The 25705-nt window shown below is 42.1% G+C and overlaps 1 protein-coding gene and 1 long non-coding RNA gene across 4 annotated transcripts in view; one reads left to right on the top strand and one right to left on the bottom strand.

Annotated features, from left to right (window-relative positions):
- Nucleotides 1-25705, bottom strand: part of LOC309606392 — a 182681-nt gene that overhangs the window by 71265 nt on the left and 85711 nt on the right. The window lies entirely within an intron of this gene.
- The window catches only part of RAB30 (RAB30, member RAS oncogene family), an 85736-nt gene that overhangs the window by 49894 nt on the left and 10137 nt on the right, over nt 1-25705 (top strand). For 2 of the 3 annotated variants that reach the window (XM_082343413.1, XM_082343414.1), the window contains 3 exons: nt 12128-12228; nt 15560-15643; nt 21802-21985. In XM_082343413.1, coding sequence (XP_082199539.1) covers nt 12136-12228; nt 15560-15643; nt 21802-21985 — 361 coding nt within the window. In that variant the 5' untranslated portion in view covers nt 12128-12135. Of the gene's footprint in view, nt 1-10195; nt 10408-12127; nt 12229-15559; nt 15644-21801; nt 21986-25705 lie in introns of all 3 variants that reach the window. The other variant, XM_082343412.1, reaches the window with a different exon arrangement.

Here is a 25705-nt window from a genome sequence, read left to right as displayed (position 1 = left end):
CACACCAGTCAGAATGGCCATCATCAAAAAATCTACAAACAATAAATGCTGGAGAGGATGTGAAGAAAAGGGAACCCTCTTGCACTGTTGGTGGGAATGTAAATTGATACAGCCACTATGGAGAACAGTATGGAGGTTCCTTAAAAAACTAAAAAGAGAACTACCATATGACCCAGTAATCCCACTACTGGGCATATACCCTGAGAAAACCATAATTCAAAAAGAGTGATGCACCACAGTGTTCATTGCAGCTCTATTTACAATAGCCAGGACATGGAAGCAACCTAAGTGTCCATCGACAGATGAATGGATAAAGAAGATGTGGCACATATATACAATGGAATATTACTCAGCAATAAAAAGAAACAAAATTGAGTTATTTGTAGTGAGGTGGATGGACCTAGAGTCTGTCATACAGAGTGAAGTAAGTCAGAAAGAGAAAAACAAATACTGTATGCTAACACATATATATGGAATCTAAAAAAAAAAAAAAAAGGTCATGAAGAACCTAGGGGCAGGACGGGAATAAAGACGCAGACCTACTAGAGAATGGACTTGAGGACACGGGGAGGGGGAAGGGTAAGCTGGGAAGAAGTGAGAGAGTGGTATGTACATATATACACTACCAAATGTAAAACAGATAGCTAGTGGGAAGCAACTGCATAGCACAGGGAGATCAGCTCAGTGCTTTGTGACCACCTAGAGGGGTGGGATAGGGAGGGTGGGAGGGAGGCTCAAGAGGGAGGGGGTATGGGGTTATATGTATGCATATGGCTGGTTCACTTTGTTGTACAACAGAACCTAACACAGTATTGTGAAGCAATTATAGTCCAATAAAGATCTATTAAAAACTATTTTCTTCCAAGTATATATTTCATAATGTTATATCATGTTGCTCAGTAAAAGTGTAACCATTTCTCCATTGTTGGATAGAGGCTTTACTTGCTCCATTTTGGGGGTCTATTCTAAGTAATACTGGAATGTACTTTGTATGTGCGCTGCTGTGAATAAACCTTTGTGCACATCTTGGAATCATTCCTTAGGAAAATTCCCAGAAGCAAAATTGTTAGATCAAAGAGTGTGGATGTTGTTAAGGCTTTTGATAAATATTGAAAACTTGCTAGTGAGGAAAGTTGTGCCGCTTTATACTTCACCTGCTTAGACATCACTGGCTGGGTGAGAGGTGACAAGGACCTGAGTCAGGTTGGTGCGGTAGAGACAAAGGTAGTGCAGAGGGGAGTATTCAAGATACATTTCTGACAGCACATCTGTAGGCCTTGGCGACAAATGGCTTATGGCAGGCTGTGTGCGTGTGCATGTATGTGTGTGTTGGGGGACCAGGCTGGGGGAGAATTTCTACCCCCATCTTCCAGATAGGAATTTGCCAGGATGCAGATAAGATAATTTACAGGACAGCACCTAGCAAACTTGAGGTGCTCTATAGATGTAAAAGCTTATTGATAGTAACTACGAAATCCCACCTAAAAGGCTGTTTCAAGGATGAAATGGGCTGGTGTGTATGAAGCCTGTAAGCTCTAGGCAAATAGTCATTCTCCTGTGTTGACACAGGACCTGGCACAATCTTGGGAGATAAACTTGGGAGAATTGCTACATTTTATGACTCATCCGTTTGAGTCATAGAGCACGTGGACACTTGCTTTCCTTTTCCTTTGTCTCCTGCTTCCAGTGAGGAGGGAATCAGCTTAAACAGCTGAGGGTAGGGTCCAGCCTGGAGTGACAGGGAAGGAGATACCCCCATCCTTGGTCTGCCTTGGGTCCCTAAGGCAGAGGGAAGTGCTTGGGGCTGCAGCCGTGACCTCTGGCCTCCTGGCTGGCCTCATTGTGTGCTCACCCTGGGGGAGGAGCCTAAAGATGCTGATAATGAGGCCCTTCCGGTGCAGCCAAACAGGCGCAGGAAAGCTTCTGCAGAGGAAAGATTAGACACAATCCCCCATTTAGAGAACACGACGGGGGTGGGGTGGGGGGGAACAAACCTCTCCCCCCCTCCCCCCCCCCGGAGCTCTTTGCGGGTGGTATTGTTTATTGTTGGAGGAGAACAATAGAGGGAGCCTGGCCTGGGCTTGTGCAGAAGCTGGAAACAGCAAGTTGGGTCTGGGGAAGGCCTTTTTTAGATCAGTGCAACAAACATGTTTTGCAGACTGATGCTCCCAATCTTGGAAAGGGATTAATGAGTGGGAAGGGTATCTTCCTTTTCCCCTGGAAATCAAGGTGCCATTACTACCAGGTGCATCCAAGGCTCTTGGGCAAGCACCTGCCCCCAGGTGCTGTGGTACAAAACAAATTAGCTCTGCCTGGGGAGTGAACTGAATGGGGGCCCAAGTGGGTCCTCAGCAGTGGCCCTCCCTCCTCCTCTCACTTCTATGTGGGAAAACACATTTGGGCTCAGGGCAGTGACACCTTCTCACTGTGGAAGGTGAAAGAGCATTGTTTACTTAAACAAGATTATTTGGACGTGTGCTTTGGTTAACATTCTGATGAAATGCTGTTTCTTGGATTACTTTTCATTTTTCTTCTTTGTCCGGTATCCCAAATCCATTTTGTATTTCGAGGAAATAGGAAAATATAAAAGACAATATGTACAAACAAGAAGGTAAAATATTTTATTGTCTTGGTTTTGAAAGTAATATTGTGGAGATCTCAGGCCTACTTTATTTATTTATTTTGCATGTCATAAAACTATTCCCAGGGGCTGCTTTTTTTTTTCGTTTTCCTCTCTTCAAGATTCCTTTTATTGGACGTAATATCCCTCCCAATGCAAGCAAGCCAAGGGCTGCTTTTGACCTGCCTCCCATCCACGGGTCCATGCCAGCTTCCATTGGTGGTTAGGCCTGTGGCCTTGCCCAGCAGGGATTTATATTTGCAGACTTTATTTGTCCTGGCAGCAGCTCTGATTTAGAGTCAGGGGACCCACGTGTCTCTTCTGACTCTGTTGCTTGCATGCTGCGTGGCCTGAGGCAAGTCACTCTCCTACTTTCAAATGCCATTTCTGTGAAATGGGGAGAAAAGGACAGGCTTCTCCTGCTTCCTCAGGAAGATTCTGTGTCAGGGTACAGTGAGAGTAATTTCTGAGTGGTAATACATGATTTACATGGGCGAGAGTTTTGTTTTTATTAGTGACACAAATAGACTATTTTTCTGTCCATTGGATTTGGCTGTCATACGATGGGTACTTGGTTTTAAGGGATGTTGATGTGAAAGAGTGAGCCTACCATGTCGAGTCTCGCTGCTCTGAGACATGTTTTAATATACACCATGAACTAGAAAAAGCAACTGCAGAACCTGGGTGGGACATTCCTTCCTGAGTCTCTGTCACAGGAAGGGGTGCAGCAGGGCAGACAAAGAGAAAAGCAAAAAGAGACAGAGCACCCCAAACAGATATTTTTAAAAGGGCCCCTTTCTCTGTATTAGGACAACTACCTTGCCTTTTAAGCACTATTGTAGACTGAATGAAAGGGCAGAGTCTATTAAGAGTTAGAGGTTATCTTCTTTCCCAGAAAGAGCTACATACTACAGCCTCTCCAGAAGCAAACACTGTTGCTAGTTTTCTTTTGTATTTTTTGGAGATATTTTATGAATATGCAGATAAATAGTTATATGCCCCTCTTTTCGTACTATACACACCATTGTCTACCTTGCTTCTTTCACTTAATGTATCTTACAGATATCCATAGTGGGCTGCGTGGTATATTGATGTACAGTTTTCACAATCTGTACAACTATTTTCCTGCTGATGGATTTAGGCTGGTTTCATATTTGCTATTACAAACATTGTTGTAATGAATATCCTACTCCATGTGTCTTGGCACATGTGTATCAGTATAAGTGTAGGATAGATTCCTAGGAGTGTAATTGCTGGGTCAGAGGGGTTATAATAGCCCTTTTAGTTTTAACTCAGTATTGCCCTCCATAGAAGTTGCATTGATTTGCCTCCCACCAGCAGTATTCAATGCCCCATTTCTCTACACTCTGTCCAATACAGAGTGAATGTTGCCAATCTGGTATGAAAAATGGCCTCTGATTACAAATTGATTATAGTTTTAATTATAAATTATTATTTATAATTATAAATTCATTATAGTTTGAATTTACTCAAACTATATGAGTGAGGGTGATTTTTTTTTTTTAAATGTAAGTACCATTTTAATTTCCTTCTTGTAAACTATCTGCTCATGTCTTTTGCCCTTTTTTTCTATTGGGTTATTCATTTTTTCTTATTGATTTGTAGGAACTCTTTATGCATTTAAGGAAATTAGCCCTTAGTTATATGCATTTTAGGTATTTTAGTCAGTTTATCTTTTACTGTTTTGCAATGCAGAATTTTAAAAAAATTAGTCAAATGGGTCAATATCTTTATTTTATGGCTTTGATTTTGAGCAATTCTTAGAAAGCCTGCCCCACTTTAAGATTTATATATTTATGTATATCCTGCTTTCTTCTAGCACTTTTATGTTTTCATTTTTAAAAATCCAAATATTTAATCCATTTGGAATTTATTTTAGTATAACTCTCACAGAGTTCCAACTTAATTTTGTCACAGAAAAACATGGGTTTTGAATCCTGATACTTTTACTCATTAGCTGTGTAATTTTGAACAAATAGGTTAACTTCTCTGAACCTCAGTTTCCTTATCTATATATATAAACCTACCTAGAAGGAGGAGATATGGGGATATATGTATATGTATAGCTGATTCACTTTGTTATAAAGCAGAAACTAACACACCATTGTAAAGCAATTATACTCCAATAAAGATGTTAAAAAAAAATAAGCCTACCTAATGAGGTTGTTGAAAAAGTTAAATAAGATTATATATGGAAACAGCACAGTTCCTGGCACATAGTAAGTGTTCAAATCATGTTCCAAATACCCAGGAACCTGGGAAAACAGTGTGTTCACGCAAGGGGGAGAAGTTCTAGGTGCGTAGGATACAGAGGTCACCTTGCAACTCACCAGTGTGTGACTTAGGATGAATCACTTCATCACCTAAACCCTCGGTTTCCTCACCTGCCTAATGAATGATAAGAACCAGTTCTTGTTGGCAGGTCCAGATTAGATCATGTCTGTGAAAGCATTTGGTAAACTGTAAAGAGCCGTGCAAAAATGCTGGGGATTATGGCCTGATGAATGAGGAGGAGCCACGGCACAGGTGGGTGTTTGCCATCCCTGGCCAAGAAGAATAATTAACTTACAGTAACTTGAAATTAGCAGCTGATGTAAAGCAAGTGAGCTGCAGCAGTTGATTAAAGTAATGTTGAGTAATTGCCTTCTAGTAATTAAGCAGTAATGAGCTTCCTGAGACAGAACCTTGTTAGAGCAAAAGACAGATCAAACAGTTCCAATTCATCGTATACTTCTTGAACACAGCCAGGGGAGTATGCAGACGCGAGTATCTTGTTGAAGCGTGGTCCTTGTCTTTAAGGACAGACAGTAGGAGCAATAGACGTGTAGGGCATGGCCCCCTCCACCAGACAGAGCACGTGGGGATATGTACTTGGAGGAGGTCCACAGTGCCCTGGGATTGTCCAGGAGGGAGAGACTCACTTGCTCAGCCCTGTGTGCCAGTCTGAACCCAGTCCCTGGAGTCTGGCCCAGATTCTGAAGAACCCCAGCTCAGTAATGCTTTCTTCAGATGTTACTTGCTGCCCTTTTTTATTCCTTGTTTGGTTGTTTTTGATGTTTCTCATGTCCTGCCCATCTTTCTCCACAGCTGGGGTTGTGCTTAGGGCCTCTGTTTCTACTAGACCTGATGAGTCAAATTTTCCCAGGGTAGGAGTTGCTAGATAAAATATAGAATGCCCAGAGACTTCCCTGGCAGTCCAGTGGTTAAGACTCCACAGTCCCAATGCAGGGGACCCGGGGTCGATCCCTGGTTGGGGAACTAAGATCCCACATACTGCAACTAAGCCCACAAGCGACAACTACTGAGCCTGCGCGCCGCAACTAGAGAAGCCCGTGTGCCGCAACGAAGACCCAGCTCAGCCTAAAAAAAAAAAAAAAAAAAAAAAAAAAAAAAAATATATATATATATATATATATATATATATATATAGGATGCCCAGTTAAATTTGAATTTCAGATAAACAACTAATAATTTTATAGTATAAATATGTCATAGGAAGTATTTGGGTCATACTTATATACTAAAAAATTATTCATAGGTCCCACGTAATATTTGGAGCAAACATATTAAGATTTATTTGTTGCTATCTGGAATTGAAATTTAACTAGGTCTCCTCTTCCTTCCTTCTTCCCTCCCTCCCTCTAGCAACCCTACCTGGGTAGCCCTGATTTCAAATGCTATAAAATAGCATTTACCACACTAATGTTTCGTGGAGGCTTAGTAGCAAGCGATGTTAAAAGGTATTAATATAAGAAAAGATTTTTCAGCTAAAGTCATGTTTGGTAAATCCTGGATTAAACCGTTAGCCAGTTGTCTTCATTGTGGAAATTTTCAAAACCTTTTAAATCTCCAACATTGGGTTATAGTATTTAGTATTTCTCAGAGTTATGTCACTATCTTCCCCCTCCGCCTTCCTGAGTTTTTAGGGTCATAGGAGCAAATGTTGAGTGAATGCTGATGGGCATTCTGGGTGTCCATTCTTTTTATAGACCGTGAGTTCTGATTCTGGGTTTTGGGAAAATAGCACTCTGTAGAAAACAAAAAAACTTTTTGTAATATTATGATTGTTTTTGTTTAAAAAATCCATAAATTAAAAAAAACACATAGATGTGAGAATATATATATTAAAAAAACTAGAAGGATGTATGCCAAAATATTAACTGTACTTACCCCCAGGCGGGGTGTGGGTAGGGAAAAAGATTTTCCCCAGGTGATTTTCTTTCCTTTTTGTTTGGCTATGTGCTCTGCAATCAGTATATGTGACTCTTGTCAGAGGGTTAAGGAAAAAAAATTTTTTTTGATTATTATATATATATATTTTTTTAACATCTTTATTGCAGTATAATTGCTTTACAATGGTGTGTTAGTTTCTGCTTTATAACAAAGTGAATCAGTTATACATATACATGTTCCCATATCTCTTCCCTCTTGTGTCTCCCTCCCTCCCACCCTCCCTATCCCACCCCTCTAGGTGGTCACAAAGCACAGAGCTGATCTCCCTGTGCCATGCGGCTGCTTCCCACTAGCTATCTATTTTACATTTGGTAGTGATTATTATACATTTGATTATGTATCACTTTTCCATATATTACCTGATTTGCCTCTCAAGCAACTCAGTGGTGTAGGTTCTAATACCATCCCGATTTTAGGGATGAGGAAACTTTACACGGCTCTCTGGCAGACCCAGGTCTCTTGGTTTCCTTCTGCACTCATACTGCCTCTTTGGGTTAGAGAAGGGGCAGCACATGCCGTCCTGGGGGAGGGGCTGTCCTGGGGAGGGGCTGTCCTAGGAGGGGCCCTGGCACCTGTTCACCCACCCCCTCCATTTATAGACCAAGGTTGAGACCTTGAAAGAGAAAAGGACCTGTGTGAGACACACGGTTTTTGAACAAGGACAAGTCCCCCGAGTATCATTTTCTTGGGCAGGGGCTGGGGGGCAGAAGGCAGGGCAGGGATCTGGCCCTGTGTTCACCAGAAGCCTTGACTTTATCTGTTACCCTGAGCCCAAAAGGGCAAGGGGAAAAAATGTTCTGATGTACAGCAGTGAATACAGTTTGTTTTGTTTTTTAAAAAGGTCACTTTGATAAATGGTTTATGTTGCCAAATCACATTGCTTAGAATGTTTTCTTTTAAGCTTTTTCATAGTACATCTTGTTTCCTTATCTTTTTTAAACTCATTTTCTTCTTTTCTTCATCTATTTCTCCTTTTTTGAATCTTCTGTACATATCCATTTATTTAGAGCTATTGTGCTGATGATATTTGAGGTTTGGCTTGTTTATCTGAGTAGTGTTCCCGTTTATGTTCCCTGTGCCGATACTGGGTTACAGGGACAAATGGTGACTGAACTGTGGGTGTGGTTTTCAAGGGAAAGTCTGGGTCCAGCTCCTAAAAGAGACCTGGGCTTGGAGGGCATCACGAGGAACTGTGCTTGTATGACCTAGAATCAGTGTGTGGTCCTTTCAGTGTGGGTGCGTTGCTCCTAGACCAGGGAGGTTCCAGAACACTGCAGCTCCAAGGGGACCTCGGGGCACATTCAACTGACCCTGCAGCCCTCATGACAGTTATAGCAACGCTGTCAACCATGAGGCAGGGGGCAGCAGTATCCTGTTTCAGTAGGAGCGGGGCTCTGGAGTCAGATGGATCTGTCTTTGGGTCCCGGTCCTGAGACTAAGTAGTTGCATGACTTTAGGATAAACTCTTTGTGCCTGTTTCCTCTGCTATGATTACGGATGGTAATCATAATACCCTACCTCCTACGGTTGTTGTGAGGATTAAATGAGTGAATACATGTAGAAGAATACCTGGCACATAATAAACATTGAATTAAGTGTCAGCTATTATGAACAATAATAGAATATACAGTTCATAGAACTGTGCTTGGCCAGTAGCATATCTTGTGACATGTTTGCTCCCCAGACAAGGTGCAACTTTTGTTGTCAGTTTTAGGGCTGCGTGTAACTAACTGCCACTGAGTGGGATCCCCCTCCTCGGATGCTGTCTCATCACTTGGTGATTGGTGATGCCTGAGCTGTTACATTACTTCCCAAACAGAAAGGCTTCCTCAGAGCGTAGTTTCCAGAGATTCTTGTGAGCTTTTCATCCAGCAATGTGTTTTCTGTTAGAAACAGAACAGTAACCACAGCCAGTAACCTGGAGTTTACAGTCCAGCCTTAGCCACAGGCAGCCTGCATTTTTAGAGACCAGACACATTTTCCCCCAGAAGTTTATTTTAAAAAACATTCAACGGAGCATTGAAGTGATTTCTTGTAGAAAGGAGAAGGGCCTTCACTTTTAGTCTGTGGCTTGCTCCAGGTGGTCACTACCCGAGACTTGACTATGAACGTGACTCTGGCCACGTAACTCTTTGCCTTCCTTCCCTGAAGGTGCATAATTTGGGCACTGCTGACCTTCTCTTAGGAGCCCTGTGTCTCAGGTCTTTATTTTTGGACATTCTTCTCTCGATTCTCTGCTTTGTTTCTTTGACCTCTGCCAAAGATGGAGAAATAAGTACAGAAAAAGAATGTGGCCCAGTACTGTGTTCTCTTTTTGTTGACTTAGGAAGCAGTGAGTTGTGGTCCGTGTATGAGCCACGGAGCCTCACATCTTCCTGCTCTCCTTGCACCTAGCCCTGAGATTTATTTCCTTTCCACTTTTAACAGCTTTATTGAGCTTTAATCCCTGCGTTTTTAGCCAGAGTCTGACCTTGATTCTTATTTAAACTGCTACAGTGTGGTAGAAAGAGTTCTGGATTTGAAGCCAGAGGGGAAGAGAAAAAGGAAATCACACTTATTGAGTCTTACCCTTCATCATTCAATTTCTTCAGATCTTTCTTAAGATGCTATTATAAGCCAGGCATTGTGAAGGGCGCCGTAGGGCAGTGCTTCAGGGATGTGGGAGCTGGACCCAGGCTATCTGTGTTTGAATTTCACTTCCATCAGTGAAGTGGGACCCACCGTTAAGTAGGACCTTAATGACTTCTTAGTTAACTTCTCCTGTGCCTCAGTCTCCTCATCTGTCACGTTAGAATGCTAATAGTGTCCACCTGATAGGAGTGTTGTGAGGATCAATGAGTTAATAATAAAGAATGAGGTGATGATGATGATGACGGTGACAATGACGATGATAGGGAGGGGCTGGGGTCAGGACTCAGACAGAGACTTCACTGCTCTCATGCTGCTCACCGTTGTGTGTGTGCGTGCGCGTGCAAGCTGGGGGATGATCTTGGAGTGTGAGAAACATATAAATAATTAAGTACAGTAAAACTTGGTGTTACTATAGGGCGGGGGAGGGGATTGTGGGAGCATATGGCAGTGAGACTTCTTTTGATGGCATGTATACCTTCTGAACTTGAAGTCTGGCTGTTAGCTTTATGACTTTGGGTGACCCTCAATTTACTCACCTGCAAAACAGTTAACATAAAATACCAGCCTCATAAACTTGTAAAAACAAATGGAAATAGACATAAAGTGCCAAGTACAGTGCCTGGCATATAGTGAGTTCAGTGACCGTTTATGGACCCAGATTCTTGACAGAGGGATATTTTTCCTTCACAGTCCCAGTGAACAGAGACAGAACCCCCTGGGCTGCCACCTGCACGTTGGCTTGGCTGTCAGTCATCTTTCCAAGGATCGCTGGAATCTGCATAGAAACCACCTTTGCACACAGGGAATCTACTCCCCTGGCTCCTTCACAAGTCTCAGTGCAGTGGACTCTCCTTCCATCCTTCCACCCTGCAACCCTCAGCCCTTTGAGCTTCAGCTGGCTGGTAGGAGTGACGCCGGGCTGCTCTAGCCTCCCCGGCACCCTTACCGTCTTGGGCTCGCCGATCATCCTTTTCCTCTTCCTCCAGAGTCCCTCGGGCTTGCTCTGCCTTCACCTTATGAAATGAACTCCGCTTCTGGTTTTTTCAATTTTATTTAACTTTGTTATTGTTTTTTAAAAATTTATTTATTTTATTTATTTATTTTTGGCTATGTTGAGCCTTCGTTGCTGTGCGCGGGCTTTCTCTCTAGTTGCGACGAGTGGGAGCTACTCTTCATTGTGGTGCGCGGGCTTCTCATTGTGGTGGCGTCTCTTGTTGCAGAGCACGGGCTCCAGGCATGCGGGCTTCAGTAGATGTGGCACGTGGGCTCAGTACTTGTGGCTTGCAGGCTTTAGAGCGCAGGCTCAGTAGTTGTGGTGCACGGGCTTAGTTGCTTAGCGGCATGTGGGATCTTTCCGAACCAGGGCTGGAACCCATGTCCCCTGCATTGGCAGGTGGATTCTTAACCACTGCGCCACCAGGGAAGCCCTGTTATTGTTTTTTAACTTTTCTCATGTTGGTTTCAAGGGCAGACTGTCTCATCTCTGTATTTCCTATGGTGACTAGCACAGTGCTGTAGTAGGTACTCAATAGACAATAATTGTTTTTACCAGGATAGGGCTTTATGGGTAACGAAGGCACTTTTGTATAGTTTTTTTTTTTTCTTTCAAATCTGCACCACAGTCCTCTGAAGTAGACAGAGCAGGTAGTATTCTTTTTAGCGCAATTAAGAAACTAAGGCCTACACTTCAGCCATAGGTCCATTAATTAATTATTTAATTCTACAGAGTAGATATTTACTAAGCGTAACTCTGTCCCATGGGCTAGGAAAATAGAGCTGAAAGACATCATCCCTTCCCTCAAGGATGAGGCAGACGTTTGAACAAATAATTGTATGAAGTTTCAGCACAGAGGAACGATGAACGTGTTTATTGGGGGAAGATCAGCGAAAAACTGAGAGAGAAAGAGATGCTTGCATTGGTCCTTAAAGGGTTGACTTCACAACACAGAAAGGGTGGGCGGAAGGGCATCCCAGGTAGAGGAAATACCATGTACACAGCCTATGGGAATGAAAAGACCAGCACCTTGGGAGATACTGCAGCATCAGCAAGGCTGGCAGGAGGTGTACAGCAGCGGGGTGGTGATAGAAGGGAAGATGGCGGTCACTCCCACTGGTAAGACCCCAAGACCCCCAGGACTTGCAGGAGACTGGAAGCTTCCTCCCTTTGTTCAGTCTCCCAGTTTCTAGCCCTTCTTCCCAGAGGTACTCACAGCATGTACATAAACTACCTTTCAGCTTTGGATGGGCTCCCCTTCGCTCTGCTTCCTTGCACCCCCAGCTTGTCTGCACAGAGATTTGCAATCTCCTTTTGTTGCTAAAAGAAAACATCTTATCACATGAGAGACCTGTGACCTGACTGCTTGGAAGAATAAAGTTTACCAGGTGAAATGACATCTGTGTCATTTGCTCTTTGTGGCGTGAGGTGACTGGGAAGGAATAAAGTCCGTCTGTGACCAAACACCTGTGTTCCTCTCTCGCTGGCAGGGTCACCAGAGGGGAGCGTTAAATTGCTCCTCAAATGAGTCAGCCCTGTTGTTCCCGAGGAGACGGGCTGGTGCAGCTTGAGCTCTGTGGGCAAGTCTGACCAGGCCCATCTCACTCGTGCCTGTGTTTGCCTTGCAGCTGTGTAAATGAGTATGGAAGATTATGATTTCCTGTTTAAAATTGTTTTAATCGGCAATGCTGGTGTGGGGAAGACGTGCCTAGTCCGACGGTTCACTCAGGTAAGAACTCTTAAGTCTGGGGTCGGGTTTTTCCGTCTGGCCTTCGGGGTTAGGGGATCCTGACAGGATGAGTGAGTGGTACCCATGCCAGCCTCTTGGCTGCCACTGCTTCATGAGCCCTTTGCAAGTGTACCAGCTCCATAGCCTAGTCTAGAGGGTTTTTTTTCTACATTTAAAAATTTTCATCTTATTTGAAGTCTCAGCAACGGTGAACATGACCACTGTTTTCTCTGTGAAATATCCTTTGCTCTTTCCTTTCTTTTCTCTTGACTTTTTAAAAAATTGAAGTATAGTTGAAGTATATATGTTGTACAACATAATGATTCACCATTTTTAAAGGTTATACTCCATTTATAGTTATTATAAGATGTTGGCTGTATTCCCAGTGTTGTATAATATATCCTCACAGCTTATTTATTTTATACGTAAGAGTTCGTATAGACTAGAGTTTCTGAACCGTCTCCAGGGAGCACGGCTCAGTGGGTCTCCACCAGCCCTCCCACGCCTCTCGTGGCCTCTTTTAGTGAAAGCGGTTAGTGGTTTTGCTTTCAGTCCGCAGTATCAAAAATAGCTTATCAGATAAAAAAAGAAAGATTACTGTTAATAATAATCCAAAGGTGGAAACAAATGAATCTGGATGTCAAGTTAAACCTAAATGTTAACTTTTTAAAAACTCAAATTCAAATTAAACCACTCAAGCTCCCTGCTGATGCCCTCTCAGTTCCTCCCAGAAAACTGATCAAATCGTTTTGGTTTAGAACCAGATATGCTGATTTTTCTAATCTGTTCCACGGGAATGAAATGAGAACAGTGAAGGACTATTTGAACTAAATTAAATGTTCCCTCTGGGTTGAGTCCTTATCATTTGTTCTAAGTACAAGTTCTCTTTGGGGCTGCCCTTTTGAGAATTACTGCCAGAGATTATATACCTGATTTCACACAGAAATGGGTGGGAAATCATTCTGAGGTTGACCTTCTTCTGTGTTTTCCTGGAAAATTATGAATGGCATCCTTTTCAGGATTTATCATGCATGCATCTTGCATTTTCATAAAGTGCTAATGGGGAAGGTTGAGAATAGCTCTTCTGTCTAAGGCCTAGGGAAACCTGGTGCCCAGGAGAGAACACCGGCTCGAGAGTGGAGACACAGGCCCTCGTCCCAGCTCTTGCCCCGTGAGCCTGGGGAAATTCCGCCCCCTTGCTGAGCCTTCCTGCCTCCCTGTGATCTCCAAGGCCCCTTCTAGCTCTGACAGTCTGTGGTTCTCTGGAAAACTGGAGAGACAGATTGGATAACACAAACAGCTTGAGGGCAGAGAGTCACCTTTGGAAATGTCAAGGTTTTTCCCATGATAATGAACGCAGAATAGGACTTTTTACTAAGCCATGGCCTGGTGAAATCAAAAGTAACAAGCTGACAGGCATCTGGGCTCAGTCAACCGCCATGGCGTAATATTGGAAACTCCAACTGGTTTTACTTCCCCCTACCATTAGTAACCTTTCTGCTTTTGGCAGGAGGACAAGACTGCAGAGATGTAAAGTTTTCAGTCCTTTTGTCAGAAGTTCCCTTGACCTTGTCTAATTACTGAAAGTTCCCTTAGAGACTTTTCAGCCCACTCTTCTCATTTTATAGGTAAACTACTCAGGTCTTAGAGGGATGAAATGACTTATTAGCATCTCATATCATGTTAGTGGCAAGGCTAGGATTAGAATCCAGATCTTCTGGTTCACAGGGTGATATTTTTTATCTTTCACATGTTCTAACCTCTGAGACCATAGGAGTCTGGCTTTTCTTTTTAAAAGCATAATTCTTGTCATTAGGGGTAAAAATACTTTGATTTTTAAACAGTAATTTTTACCAATAAGCACACCACCCCTTATTTTTCTTTTCTGTTTACTTTTTACCCCTCCCAGTCCCTCAACTCCCCCCAAAGTTCATATTTCATAGACAGGATTATGTTTAGTTTTGTTATTTAGTAGACAGTTAAAATGAATTGGATTCAGCTGTTTTTGAGGCATGAGGAATTGGGAAACGAAATGATGAGGGAGACACTGGGAAGGATTTGTTTTATTTTTTGGCATTTGTTATACTGCAAAACAGCTGGAGCTATAAACTTGAAGCTTGGCAGCCTTGTGTTTGAGCCAAACCAAAATAGAAGAAAATTGATTCAATATTTGTAAGCAAAGTTATGAATGTTTATATTTACATCTTTTGCAGACGTGCAGTGGAACAGTTTCTGTTGGTTTGATGCTCAGTCTTTTAAGTTCAAACTTTAATTAAAGAACTCTCTTGTTAGGGAATGGACTTAATTAAAGATGCCCCAGTCTTAGCTCCCAGAGCTAATAAAGTCCATTTTACTTTAATTTCTGGAAATTCTAGAGTATGAATGTGAAGAGGGAAGAGAAACTAGGTGAAGGGTTCTTTCTTGATAGAATTCCTTCCACCTTCAACTCCCTCCCTAAGCTTAGGGAAATATTATGTGACATTAAATTACATTATACGTGTAATTTTACTAAAATCATACCTTTCTAGTTCAGCTTCCAATTTGATGTAAAGCTTTGTTTTGAAATACTTACATCAGACCAGAGAGAAGGACTGGTTTGCCTAAGGTCACTCAGAGCTCCTTAGGCTGCTGTCTCCTGGTTTGGTGCTATTTCTACTATACTGTCTCCCTGGATGACTGCTTTTCTTCAGTTATCTTCCCAGGGTCATTGGCCCTGATCTCATATAGTTATATCTGTATGATACAGAAATAGTTATCACTGTCAGGGCAGATGGAAATTCAAAGGGTCACTGTCTCATTCATGTTTCTTGTGTTGAGTTCTTGTTTCTTTTTTCATCTTGGTTGTTCACCCCCATGGCTGTCCATGCCCTAGACTAATAGCCAGTTTTAATCTTCCTTGATCTTACCTTTTAGAGCACCTGTCCATTTTGCCCCCACCCAGACCATCCCGATCTCATCCCTGCAGCTCCGTGTCTTATCCTTGAGTCTGATTTTTCTGTTTCATTCTTTGAAGTCAGTTCCCCCGTCCTTTCCCAGTTCTCTTCCTTTACCCTCTCTGTCTGCTTCCTCCTTTCTTTGTCCCCCTTTCCCCTTCCTTCTTCTTTCAGCATTTCTCTCTCCCCCATTCACCCTCCTTTCTCCTCCCCTCAAAACATACACACAAAGTTAAATTAAACAGGGTTCCCATGACACTAACCAGAGTTCTCTCTTCTACCAGTTAACTCAGCCAAAGGAAGGAGCTGGCGATGGGTAGTAATGGGGTGGGGTGGGGGGAGAATCTCATTTAATTGAAAGATTTGCTTATTGTTATTTTCTATTATTTCTGCTTTAGGGTCTTTTCCCCCCAGGACAAGGAGCCACAATTGGAGTTGATTTTATGATTAAGACAGTGGAGATTAATGGTGAAAAAGTAAAGGTAAGATACTAAGTGTTCAATAAGGGTTTCATTGTGTTGTGTGAGAGGAAGTAGTGTTTTCACAACATTTATTAAATCACCTAATGGAAACCCACAGTGAAAATAACATACTCAGCCATGGCAGCTTATTTCCAAACAGAGTTCCTCTCTTCCGTTTATAGGGGCAGGAAGGGGTTATGGGTGATGTGTTTACAAATGGGAAGACAGCGAGAGAAGAGCTAAGGCAAGTTTGTCCTGTCTCTTGTCATGTCAGACTTCCCTGGTGGTCCAGTGGTTAAGACTCTGTGCTTCCACTGCAGGGGGCATGGGTTCGATCCCTGGTCAGGGGACTAAGATCCCGCATGCTGTGTGGCATGGCCAAAAAAAAAAACAAGGAAGAAATTTTTTGGGGGGATCCCTTGAGTTGGGCCATTATGCAAAGCTATTTCTTCTTTTTTTTTTAAATTGGAGTATGATTGCTTTACTATGTTGTGTTAGTTTCTGTTGTACAATAAAGTGAATCAGCTATGTGTATACATATATCCTTTCCCTCTTGGACCTCCCTTCCCCCACCCCCATCCCACCCATCTAGGTCATCACAGAGCACGGACCTGAGCTCCCTGTTTCTTCTTAATAGCAGCTTCATGAAAGAGCCTCCCGATTCCTACATTCATTATGGGTCATTCTGTTGTATGAATCATTTATTAGAATTATTCTGTCTACCACCCTACCCCTATCCCTAGTAAGGGAGAAATACTAAATGAAGGGTCCAGGAAGGGTCCATGATCTGCCCCGTCCCCTTTGTGGCCTCTGGATGGTTTGGTACCTGTATGAGCTATGGTGTCTGAGTTCAGTAACAGGAGAAGGGAGGTAGTATTTTTCGAGTGCCTAATATGCATCAATCCCCCTGCTACCTGTTTTTACATTTAACTTAATCCTTATTGTAAACTCTGTGAGGTAAGTGATAAATTGTCTTCATTTTATAGTTTTCAGAGAGGTTGAGTGACGTATTTATCCACGGCTACACAGTTTAGCAAGGGAGGTAGGCAGGATCTGAACCGGTTTTGTGTGGGCCAGTGCACCCCACTGGCCTCCCTGGCAGGGGTCTCTACTGCTCTGAGAGCAGGGGAGAATGAAGGCATAGTAAGCCCATTATCTCGGAGCAAGGAAAGAGGGAGGTGATGGAAAGAAGTGTGCAGTAAGACTAAATTACTTGGGGGACTTCCCTGGCGGTCCAGTGGTTAAGTCTCTGTGCTTCCACTGCAGGGGGCATGGGTTCGATCCCTGGTCAGGGAACTAAGATCTCACACGCCGCGTGGTGTGGCCAAAAAAGAAGAAAAAAAAAAAAAGACTAAATTACTTGGAAGGAGGGTAGAGATACTGATCTTTGGCACTGTGCCCCTCAGAGTTAGTGAAATTCCATGGTCAGATCTTTCAGAGCTGAGTCCCATGGAAAGAAGGGATGACCCTGGCATCAGCAGCACAGTGAGAACCATGGCATCAGAGTTCCAGCCAGATCCCAACCTCAGCATCCCAAGTTTGAGTCCATGTCACTTGCATCCTTCTCCCATAGGTACCTGCACTCCCACCTTCAGATGCCTCAGGAAGGGCAGAGAAGCTACGGGGTGCTCTTACAGCATGTCACAGACATACAGAGATGTGTTTAGGATGAGGCTCCTGAGTGGGGGACAGAATCTTTCCTAGTGTCTCTTCCAGCCCTGACTCTTCAAAGGGGTTTTTTTACTGCAAAGACATCTACACCAAATACAATAGTGATGGAGAGCTGGGAGCTCTGGAAAATAAAAGCAGGATGTGGAATCCACATAAATGCCAACTGGAAAGGTCAGAAAAACTGTGCATTGGGGTGGTGAGAAGGAGCTGGGTGGGGAGAGAAGGGAGCCAGGAGTGTGCGCTCAAGAGGCAGCGGCAGGAAGAGCCACTTGTAGTTCTCTCTTGTTCCAGCAGAGGCAGGTGGTGCCATCCCAAGGAGCTGGGTTAAGATAACTTCTGTTTTAGGCATTTTATTTCCAGATATTTGGGTTTCCCATTTATATACGTATATATGTATGAGTTCATTCCTTTGACCAGAAAGGTTCATGCCTGCCATGTGCCAGGCCCTGGGAATAGATAGCAGTGAATAAGAAAGAGTCCCCATTGTTAAAGAACAGGCTTATTTTTCCTTCCTGAATCCCGATTTAGGTATTACATTTATGCCACTTTCCGTGAACCATAACCTCATTTTTAAGTACTTATTATACTCAGCTAAAATCCATCTTTTTATAGCATCTAACTCTACCACGAGACCACAGGCTCCCCAAGAACAAGGTTTATATCTTACTCATCTTTGTATCACAGCACAGTGCCCGTTCCCATCATCACTTTAGGCCTCTGGACCTTCGTCTATGAGAAGTGAGAGTTGGTTCATCTCCGAAATCCAGTCCTAATTAATTTGCCTGCGATTTTTTCTAGCCGTAGATGTAGAATCAAGATAGAAAATGACCCTCTTCAACCACATTAGTCCAAGGGTCTCATTAACACTTGGACACGTGAGGAGAGCAGCTCAGGCTTCACTAAGGAAGCAGTTGTTGTCTTATTATTGTTGGTGTTCTCTAACATTTACTGAATACCTCTTCTTGGTGAGAGTTAAGTGTCGTTTTGCTAGTAGTTTGCAGGCTTTCTCAGGGCCCCATAGAGCCAATGGAAAGAGAATCCACCCGTGTACAGGATCACCCACCTGGCGAGTGGCAGGGCAGGACCAGAACCCCGGTTTCTCTCCTGACTGCTCTTCATCCACCCTCAGCCTCTCCTACAAGTCCCATTCTTTCTAGGATGACTCCCAACATCACAGGCAGCTAAGCAAAGGTGTTAGAAAGATTCTCATAGCTATTAAGTCTTAGTGCCAAATCAGTAGAGGCAAAGTTGAGGAGGAGGCCCTTCTCTTAAAGTGGTCTGTATTATGAAGGTGACCTTGGGTAGAAAATATAATTAAAACTTATATAGAATTTTCTCCTAACCACTGATTTTTTTAAGCCTATCATAAATTAATGAGTAATAAGCAAAACTCTAAGCTCAGTCTATGACATTTTACCCTTAGGATATTAATTATAATAGAAGATTTGCTGGATTTTTCTCTCATCAGGTATATATTGCATAGATAGGAAAGTCTTGAAAGTATGCATATGTATTTCCTCTTTCAGCCATCTGTCCATCCTTTCATTTATCCAGCCATCCTGTGTTAGAGTGGATGCTTTGTGCCAGGCACTGTGTTAGGTAAAGCATCTTTGTTCCCTAGTAACTTACTGTCATCTTGCTGAAACGTTTCATCTGTGAAATCTTCTTTAATACTCTGCTAATCATTTAAGCAGAATGAATCCATCCTTCCTTGTGATTCCACCATCCTTTGTTCATTCAGTTAGCCATCATTCCAATGTGTCCACCACGTACCATGGCCTGTTTTAGGAAGGCACTAGGGGTATAAGGTTAAATAAGAGGCAGCCCTTACCCTTAGAGAACCTAGTCTAACAAGGGGACATAGTAGTAAACCAATGATTGCAGTACGTTCTTGTAGCAGTGAGGCAATAGAGGTGTAAGTGATGGTACAAAGAAGAGAGTAGACAACGGTGCAGCCCCATACTGGAGGTGAGAGTGGTTAGAGAGCCCAGGGCAGTGGTATTGAGAACATATTCATGGACATAAGACTAACACCAGGAGACACTCTCCTGCTGGCCCCTCTTTAATAAAACATCTCATATCTTACCATGGTTAGTCAACTATGTATTCATCCTCCCTGTACTAGGAGCTTTTTGAGATCAGGGATCGTGTTTTATTTATCTTTGCATCCTCTCTGTGCTTAGCACAGAGTTCTGCATCTGTTAATGATCTATAAATGCTGAAAAAGAGCAAATGAATTGCAGAGAGAATAGTGAAACCAAGTTGAATAATAAAGGCAGTGGAATATGGATCTCCTCAGGAATTAACCATAAGGCTAGAAACAGGCAGCCCTCTTTGGGAAAACAGCCTACATCTCAGCCAAGACATACAGTCACTATTCTAGAAAATATCTCAGTGGTTTTCATTCTCAGAGCTGTTCTCAAGATGTGCCAGTCATGAGAACATACTGATTTCTAATGATTGGCAGTATTAAATCCAATCACAAGTATTTTTCGAGGCTCCGTGCGGCATTAAAATAATAGTCTCTTGTTCTAAGACACAGCCTGGCAGAGGGGAACCATGTCCCTAGGTTTGAGGCAGAGAAGAGAAGTAGCTTTTGTCCTGGCAAAAGCTGTAACATCTGTATGGTCGCCTTCAGCATACACAGGCTTTCATGTACATCATCAAAGGGCAGCTGTGACTCCAAATCAAAGGAGAGCCTGTGTGCCGCTGATTGGTGGCAGGGACCACCGGTCACTCATCAGTCTCCTCAGCTAAACTGGTCTGAGCAGAGGGTGATACCAACTGCCTCATCCTCTTTGGATGCAGATGTACATTTAAATCAGTCTCTGGCAGCAAAGCAGCACGGTGTATGGACTGAGTCCTCTCCTGGGAGTCAGAAGGCCTGGAGTCTGCGTCCCAGCCTTGCGAGTAATGAAAGAGCGGCATAAACTTGCCTACCTCACTGGGTTGTTGTAAGGATGAAATGAGACTGTGAATAAATATTTGAACATTTACTCTTTGCCAGACATGTATTTGGTCTAGGCGATAACGGAGAGTAAAATGGACCCCAGCTTCCCCCTCATGAAGCTTTCAGTCTAGTGAGGAAGACGGTTCTGAAACAAGTTATTACAAGTAACTAAGTGATTCAAGTGTGTCAGGTGCTGTGAGGGAGAATTACAGGGTAGGTTGCAGGAGAGATTATTTGGGGGTGGGGATGGGGAACCTGGCCTAATCTGAAGGTTCCAGAAGGTCTCCCCTGAGGAAATGATATTCTGTTAATGGGGGTGAAGGCATTTTGTGACATGTGAAATTGATGCAGTTAGAAGATAAGATTATTGTTGGTGTGATTTTTCAAGGCCTCGGATTTGTTCTGCACTCAGCAGTCGCTCTGGGGAAGAGTTCTCTTTCAGAGGTCTGCTCTGTGCAGGGAAATTCAGGTTGAAGTGAGAAGTGTTTTGCCTTCTTTGTTATTAGAACCATCAGGTAAATGACTTCAGCAGGTTTGCATATTATTAACTTCTTTTTATAAAGAAGCCTAAAGAGATTAAGTGACTTGCCCAAGGTCACAGAGCTTAACAAGTGGTGGAGGGAAGTTATTTTCTTTGCCTGCCATGGCATTGTTCCTGTTTTCATTAACAAGGATAATACCTTAATATATTCATTTGAATGGATTTTTTTTTCCCTCTCCAGTTGCTGACTGAAATGCCAACAGTCACAGTGACAGCTTGCCCTGGATCCCGACTTTTGTAATAGGGCATTATGATTAAGAGCAGGGACTCTGGGACCACACTGCCTGGTTGAATCTGCTCTAGGACATATTGGCTGTGAGACATTGAGCAAGTTAATTAATCTCTCTGTGCCTTAGTTTCCTCACATAAGAAATGGATATAGGAATAGTACTTACCTCATAGAGTTGTTGTGAGGGTTAAGTGAGTTATTCTATGTAAAGTGTTTAGAATAGAGCTTGGCATGTAAGTGCTCAATAGTTTGGTTGTCTTTTTTTTTATTTTTTATAAAGAATAGAGGGGATTGCTTATAACCAAAAGGAGAAGGTTTGAAATATGTTATATGAATGTAAAGCTTTAACAAGACATAGGAATATACTTTCTGATTTAGAAAATAAACAAAATGGAAAATTAAAGATATGAGCAATGAAGAGTCTACAGATAAAAAAAGCAATTCTTACGGGAAATAGGCTTATAATAAAAATTAAGTAGATTATAAATACCCTAATTTCACCTTTTAAATGAAGTTATACAAAAATAATCTAAATGCCTTAAAAAAAAGAATAAAGGGGAAACTCAAAATAATTTAACAAAGAAAAAAACAAAAATCAAAGCGAATCCCTATCTTTAACCAGGCTCACCCAACAAATCTTTAAAAAAATTGTAGGTGCCTTTTTCTTAGGGCAAAAAATAACCATGAAATTATTTGGGTGAAGGTGCTTCTGTTTCTAAACTAAAGCAAGGCAGTGCTGTCTTTCTTTTTTGCTTCACCAACCTGATCCTTCTCTTATGCCTTTACAGCTTCAGATCTGGGACACAGCAGGTCAAGAGAGATTTCGGTCCATCACCCAGAGTTATTACCGAAGCGCCAATGCCTTGATCCTCACCTATGACATAACCTGTGAGGAATCCTTCCGTTGCCTTCCTGAGTGGCTGCGGGAGATAGAACAATATGCTAGCAACAAGGTCATCACTGTGCTAGTGGGTAAGTAAGGACTAGTGAGGAGGGACATTGATTTGTGAGCATCAGAGAATTTATAATCACATAAGGCCACGTGCCTTGGTACCTTCCGAGAGTATAGTCTACAGCTGTATGATTCATGTGGTCAACATTCAGTTCTTCTAACTGAAATTGAAGAGAAAATGAAATAGATGCTATCCCATAGTGATGGTTTAGAAAAGTAAAGTAGAAAATGTTGCTGATTGATTTTCCTATCAGTGCAGGCTCTAGGGAAGAAGGTGGATTGCCATGAAAGTTATGTGGGCTGCTAAACATTAAAAAAAAAATCTAGGCCATGGAAACTGCCGGTCTAGAAGTAAAATATATCTACGTTGATAAGGAATTCATTATTGAAGCAATTACTTTTTGCCTAAAAAATGGACTTTGGTTTATTTTTTCCCTTCTTACATTTATACTGATTTGAAAAATTCTAATTTTCAGAAAGAATAAGGGAAATTCTGCAGTTTGTTTCCTCTTGTAGGAGGGTAGAACCTCTATTTAGTACGGGGGGAAAGCAGAAGATAACTCATGCTTTTTTTTGTGGTGACAAATGCACCCATTAGAAATGAAATTGTGGCGAAACAGATTAGATTGTTAAAAATCCTCTACTGGTGATGGAAAAACGTTAATAATATTTGGTTGTTAAAATGTTTTCTTCCCGAGAATTCCCCGTCAGTCCAGTGGTTGGGACTCTGAGCTTCCACTGCAGGGGGCACAGTTTCGATCCCTCGTCAGGGAACTAAGATCCTGCGTGCTGTGCGGTGTGGCCAAAAAAAAAAAAGAAAAAAAAAGTTTTCTTCCTAAGAAGGAACATTGTTGTATATTCTAGAAAGACCTGAATTTTGGAAATCCAGTAGAGAACCTCAGAAACGTTAAGTTAAAAATCATGGTTAACAGTAAGTTAAACACTTTATAGAAAGCATTATAGCTAGTGTATATGTGCCAGGAATCATATTAGGAATATTATGTGTCATGATCCCAAATTTACAGATGAGGAAAGCAAGGCTCAGACAGGTGAAGTTCTTTCCCCAAGGTCACTCAGCATGTAAGACTGACTTCAAAGCCTGTGTTTATCCAATTATAATGTGCTGCCTTGTAACAGATTGCTGGACTTTTCCTTCAGGCTGCTGGGTTAAGTATCTGCCTCTCTATGAGCTAATGCTCCATGCTCGGTCCTGAAAACCCTCCTGCACACTGGAGAACCTTTGCTGTGAAGAGCTCAAAAGCCCTCCACTCTGGACATAAAGCCTTTGAGAACATGAGTCAAAGCATTACTACTTGGGATTCTATCTAAGGAAGTTAAATGAAGATATGAGGGGACATAATCAGTCAGCTCAGTATGAAAGAGGCACTACCTTTTTATTTATTTTTTATTTTAAAAAAGTTTATTTATTTATGGCTGCGTCGGATCTTAGTTGTGGCACGCAGGACCTTTCGTTTCGGTGCATGGGCTTCTCTCTAGTTGTGTGCAGGCTCCAGAGCACGTGGGCTCTGTAGTTGTGGTACACGGGCTCAGTAGTTGCAGCACGAGGGCTTAGTTGCCCCGTGGCATGTGGGATCTTAGTTCCCTGACCAGGGATTGAACCTGCTTCCCCTGCATTGGAAGGCGGATTCTTAACCACTGGACCAGCAGGAAAGTCCCAGCACTGGCCTTTTTTTTTTTTTTTTTTTAACATCTTTATTGGAGTACAATTGGTTTACAATGGTGTGTTAGTTTCTGCTTTATAACAAAGTGAATCAGCTATACATATACATATATCCCCATATCTCCTCGCTCTTGTGTCTCTCTCCCACCCTCCCTATCCCACCCCCCTAGGTGGTCACAAAGCACCGAGCTGATCTCCCTGTGCTATGCGGCTCCAGCACTGGCTTTTAAAAAATTTTTTATTATGGAAAATTTTAAACATAAGCAAAATAGAGAAAACAGTATAATGAACACCCATATACCCATCTCTCAGATTTGACAATTAACAACTCATAGCCCATCTTATTTTATCTTTTCCCCATCTCTTCTGTCTGCCTTCTCCTTCAGATTATTTTGAAGCAAATCCCAGATGTCATATTAATTCAATTTACATTATTTCAGTGTGTATCTCTATAAAAGATATAAAAAATTTTTAAAAAGAGAACCTAACCACAATGCCATTTTCACACCTAAAAAATATTAACAGTTCCTTAATAGCATCAAAAATTTAGGCAATGTTCAAATTTCCTTGATTGACTCATCCATCAAAAATTTATTCAAATCAAGCTCCAAATAAGGTCTGTATGTTGTAATTAATTTTTATGTCTTTTGATTCTCCTTTTAGCTGTAGCTTATCCCTCCATTTTTGCTCCCTGGGAATTTATTTGTTAAAGCATTTGTTTGTCCTGTGGAGTTTTCAAGTCTGAATTTTGTTATTTCACCCTGGTGGTGTCATTTGATGCTTCTCTATCACCTAAATTTCTGGCAGATATGTAGGTAAATCTAGAGCCTGGTCAGGTTTTGTTTTTCGTTTTAGCAGATATACTTTATAGTTGGTATTCCAAGGTACTGTTCTCATAGGACAGTCAAGAAAAATGCTTGATTCTTTCTTTTCCATTTATTACTTTCCAAAGTAATGAGTTGGTTTCCTAGTCTTCCAAAAGCAACTATTGAAGTTTGCTTATATTTTGAATATTGCTGTATGGGTTTAAATATATTTGATGTATTCTAGCCCCTTGCAATTATTATTATTGACGCTTCAGTTGTTCCAACTTTGACAGTGGAAGCTTCTTCAAGTGGGCTCCTGAGTCCTTTTGACATGACCCAGGAATCTTTGATAATTTTCTTGATTTCTGGGATGACAAGTGTTCGAGGCACATCCAGTGCATTTCCTGCCCCAGACCTGGAATTAGCCATTTCTTCAAGAAGCACTGTTTCTTTTCAATGGGAAGTTGTATTTAGAGGATACAACCAAGGTGATAGGAATCGTCTTTACTAGGTGATGGCTTTTAGGCTTTTCAGTGGACAGAGCTGGTGTGTGTGTGCGTATGTGGTGAATTCTGTAGCATCCACAGGGGGTTGTCTCATTAGGCTCTGTGAAACATTTTGACTGACAAGACTACCATAGGCCACATGGTATCACAGTCACTTAGAAGGATACAGGACAGGAAACACAGCTTAATAGTAAGCCAGCATCAAGCATTCCTCTTCAGTGGAAGCAGCCCTCATAGCAGTCCACAGAGCTGTCCAGGACCTCCTGGGACAGTTCAGATGTGAAGGGAAAAGGCTCACTTCAGGCAAGTGCAGGATCTGCCCTGGCTATAAGCCTCAATGCCCCATAGGAGCCCATCTCTCTTGTAACAACCCGACAGGACTAACTTTCAGGATCTCTTCAGATGAAGAATCATCACACTCAGGGAAGCCTAAAGTTAAGGCTTTCCATTAGGTATTTATAATTCATACATAGAATTCCCAGGCCGGATGGAATTTATCAATCAAGGGTCACTTTTACCATGAGCAATGTTGGGAAGTAACACAGTTGACATATCACCTTTGTCAGATTTCCAAAACAGAAGTAGAAAATTTCTTAAAGATAAAATAACACCATGAGTTATTCACACTGATACTTCCATTTGTAATTCAGGACTACAGAAATTTTACTTAACCTCATTAATCTTATATCCGTATTTCCTTTCTCCCATGCTAAAAATCCCTGTCCTAATGCCACTGGCATAATTACT

The sequence above is a fragment of the Balaenoptera borealis genome (assembly GCF_965194805.1).
Source record: "Balaenoptera borealis genome assembly, chromosome: 11".
Classification (NCBI taxonomy): Eukaryota; Metazoa; Chordata; class Mammalia; order Artiodactyla; family Balaenopteridae; genus Balaenoptera; species Balaenoptera borealis.
The sequence above is the reverse complement of the archived record's forward strand: the minus strand, read 5'-3'. Positions and strand labels throughout refer to the sequence as shown.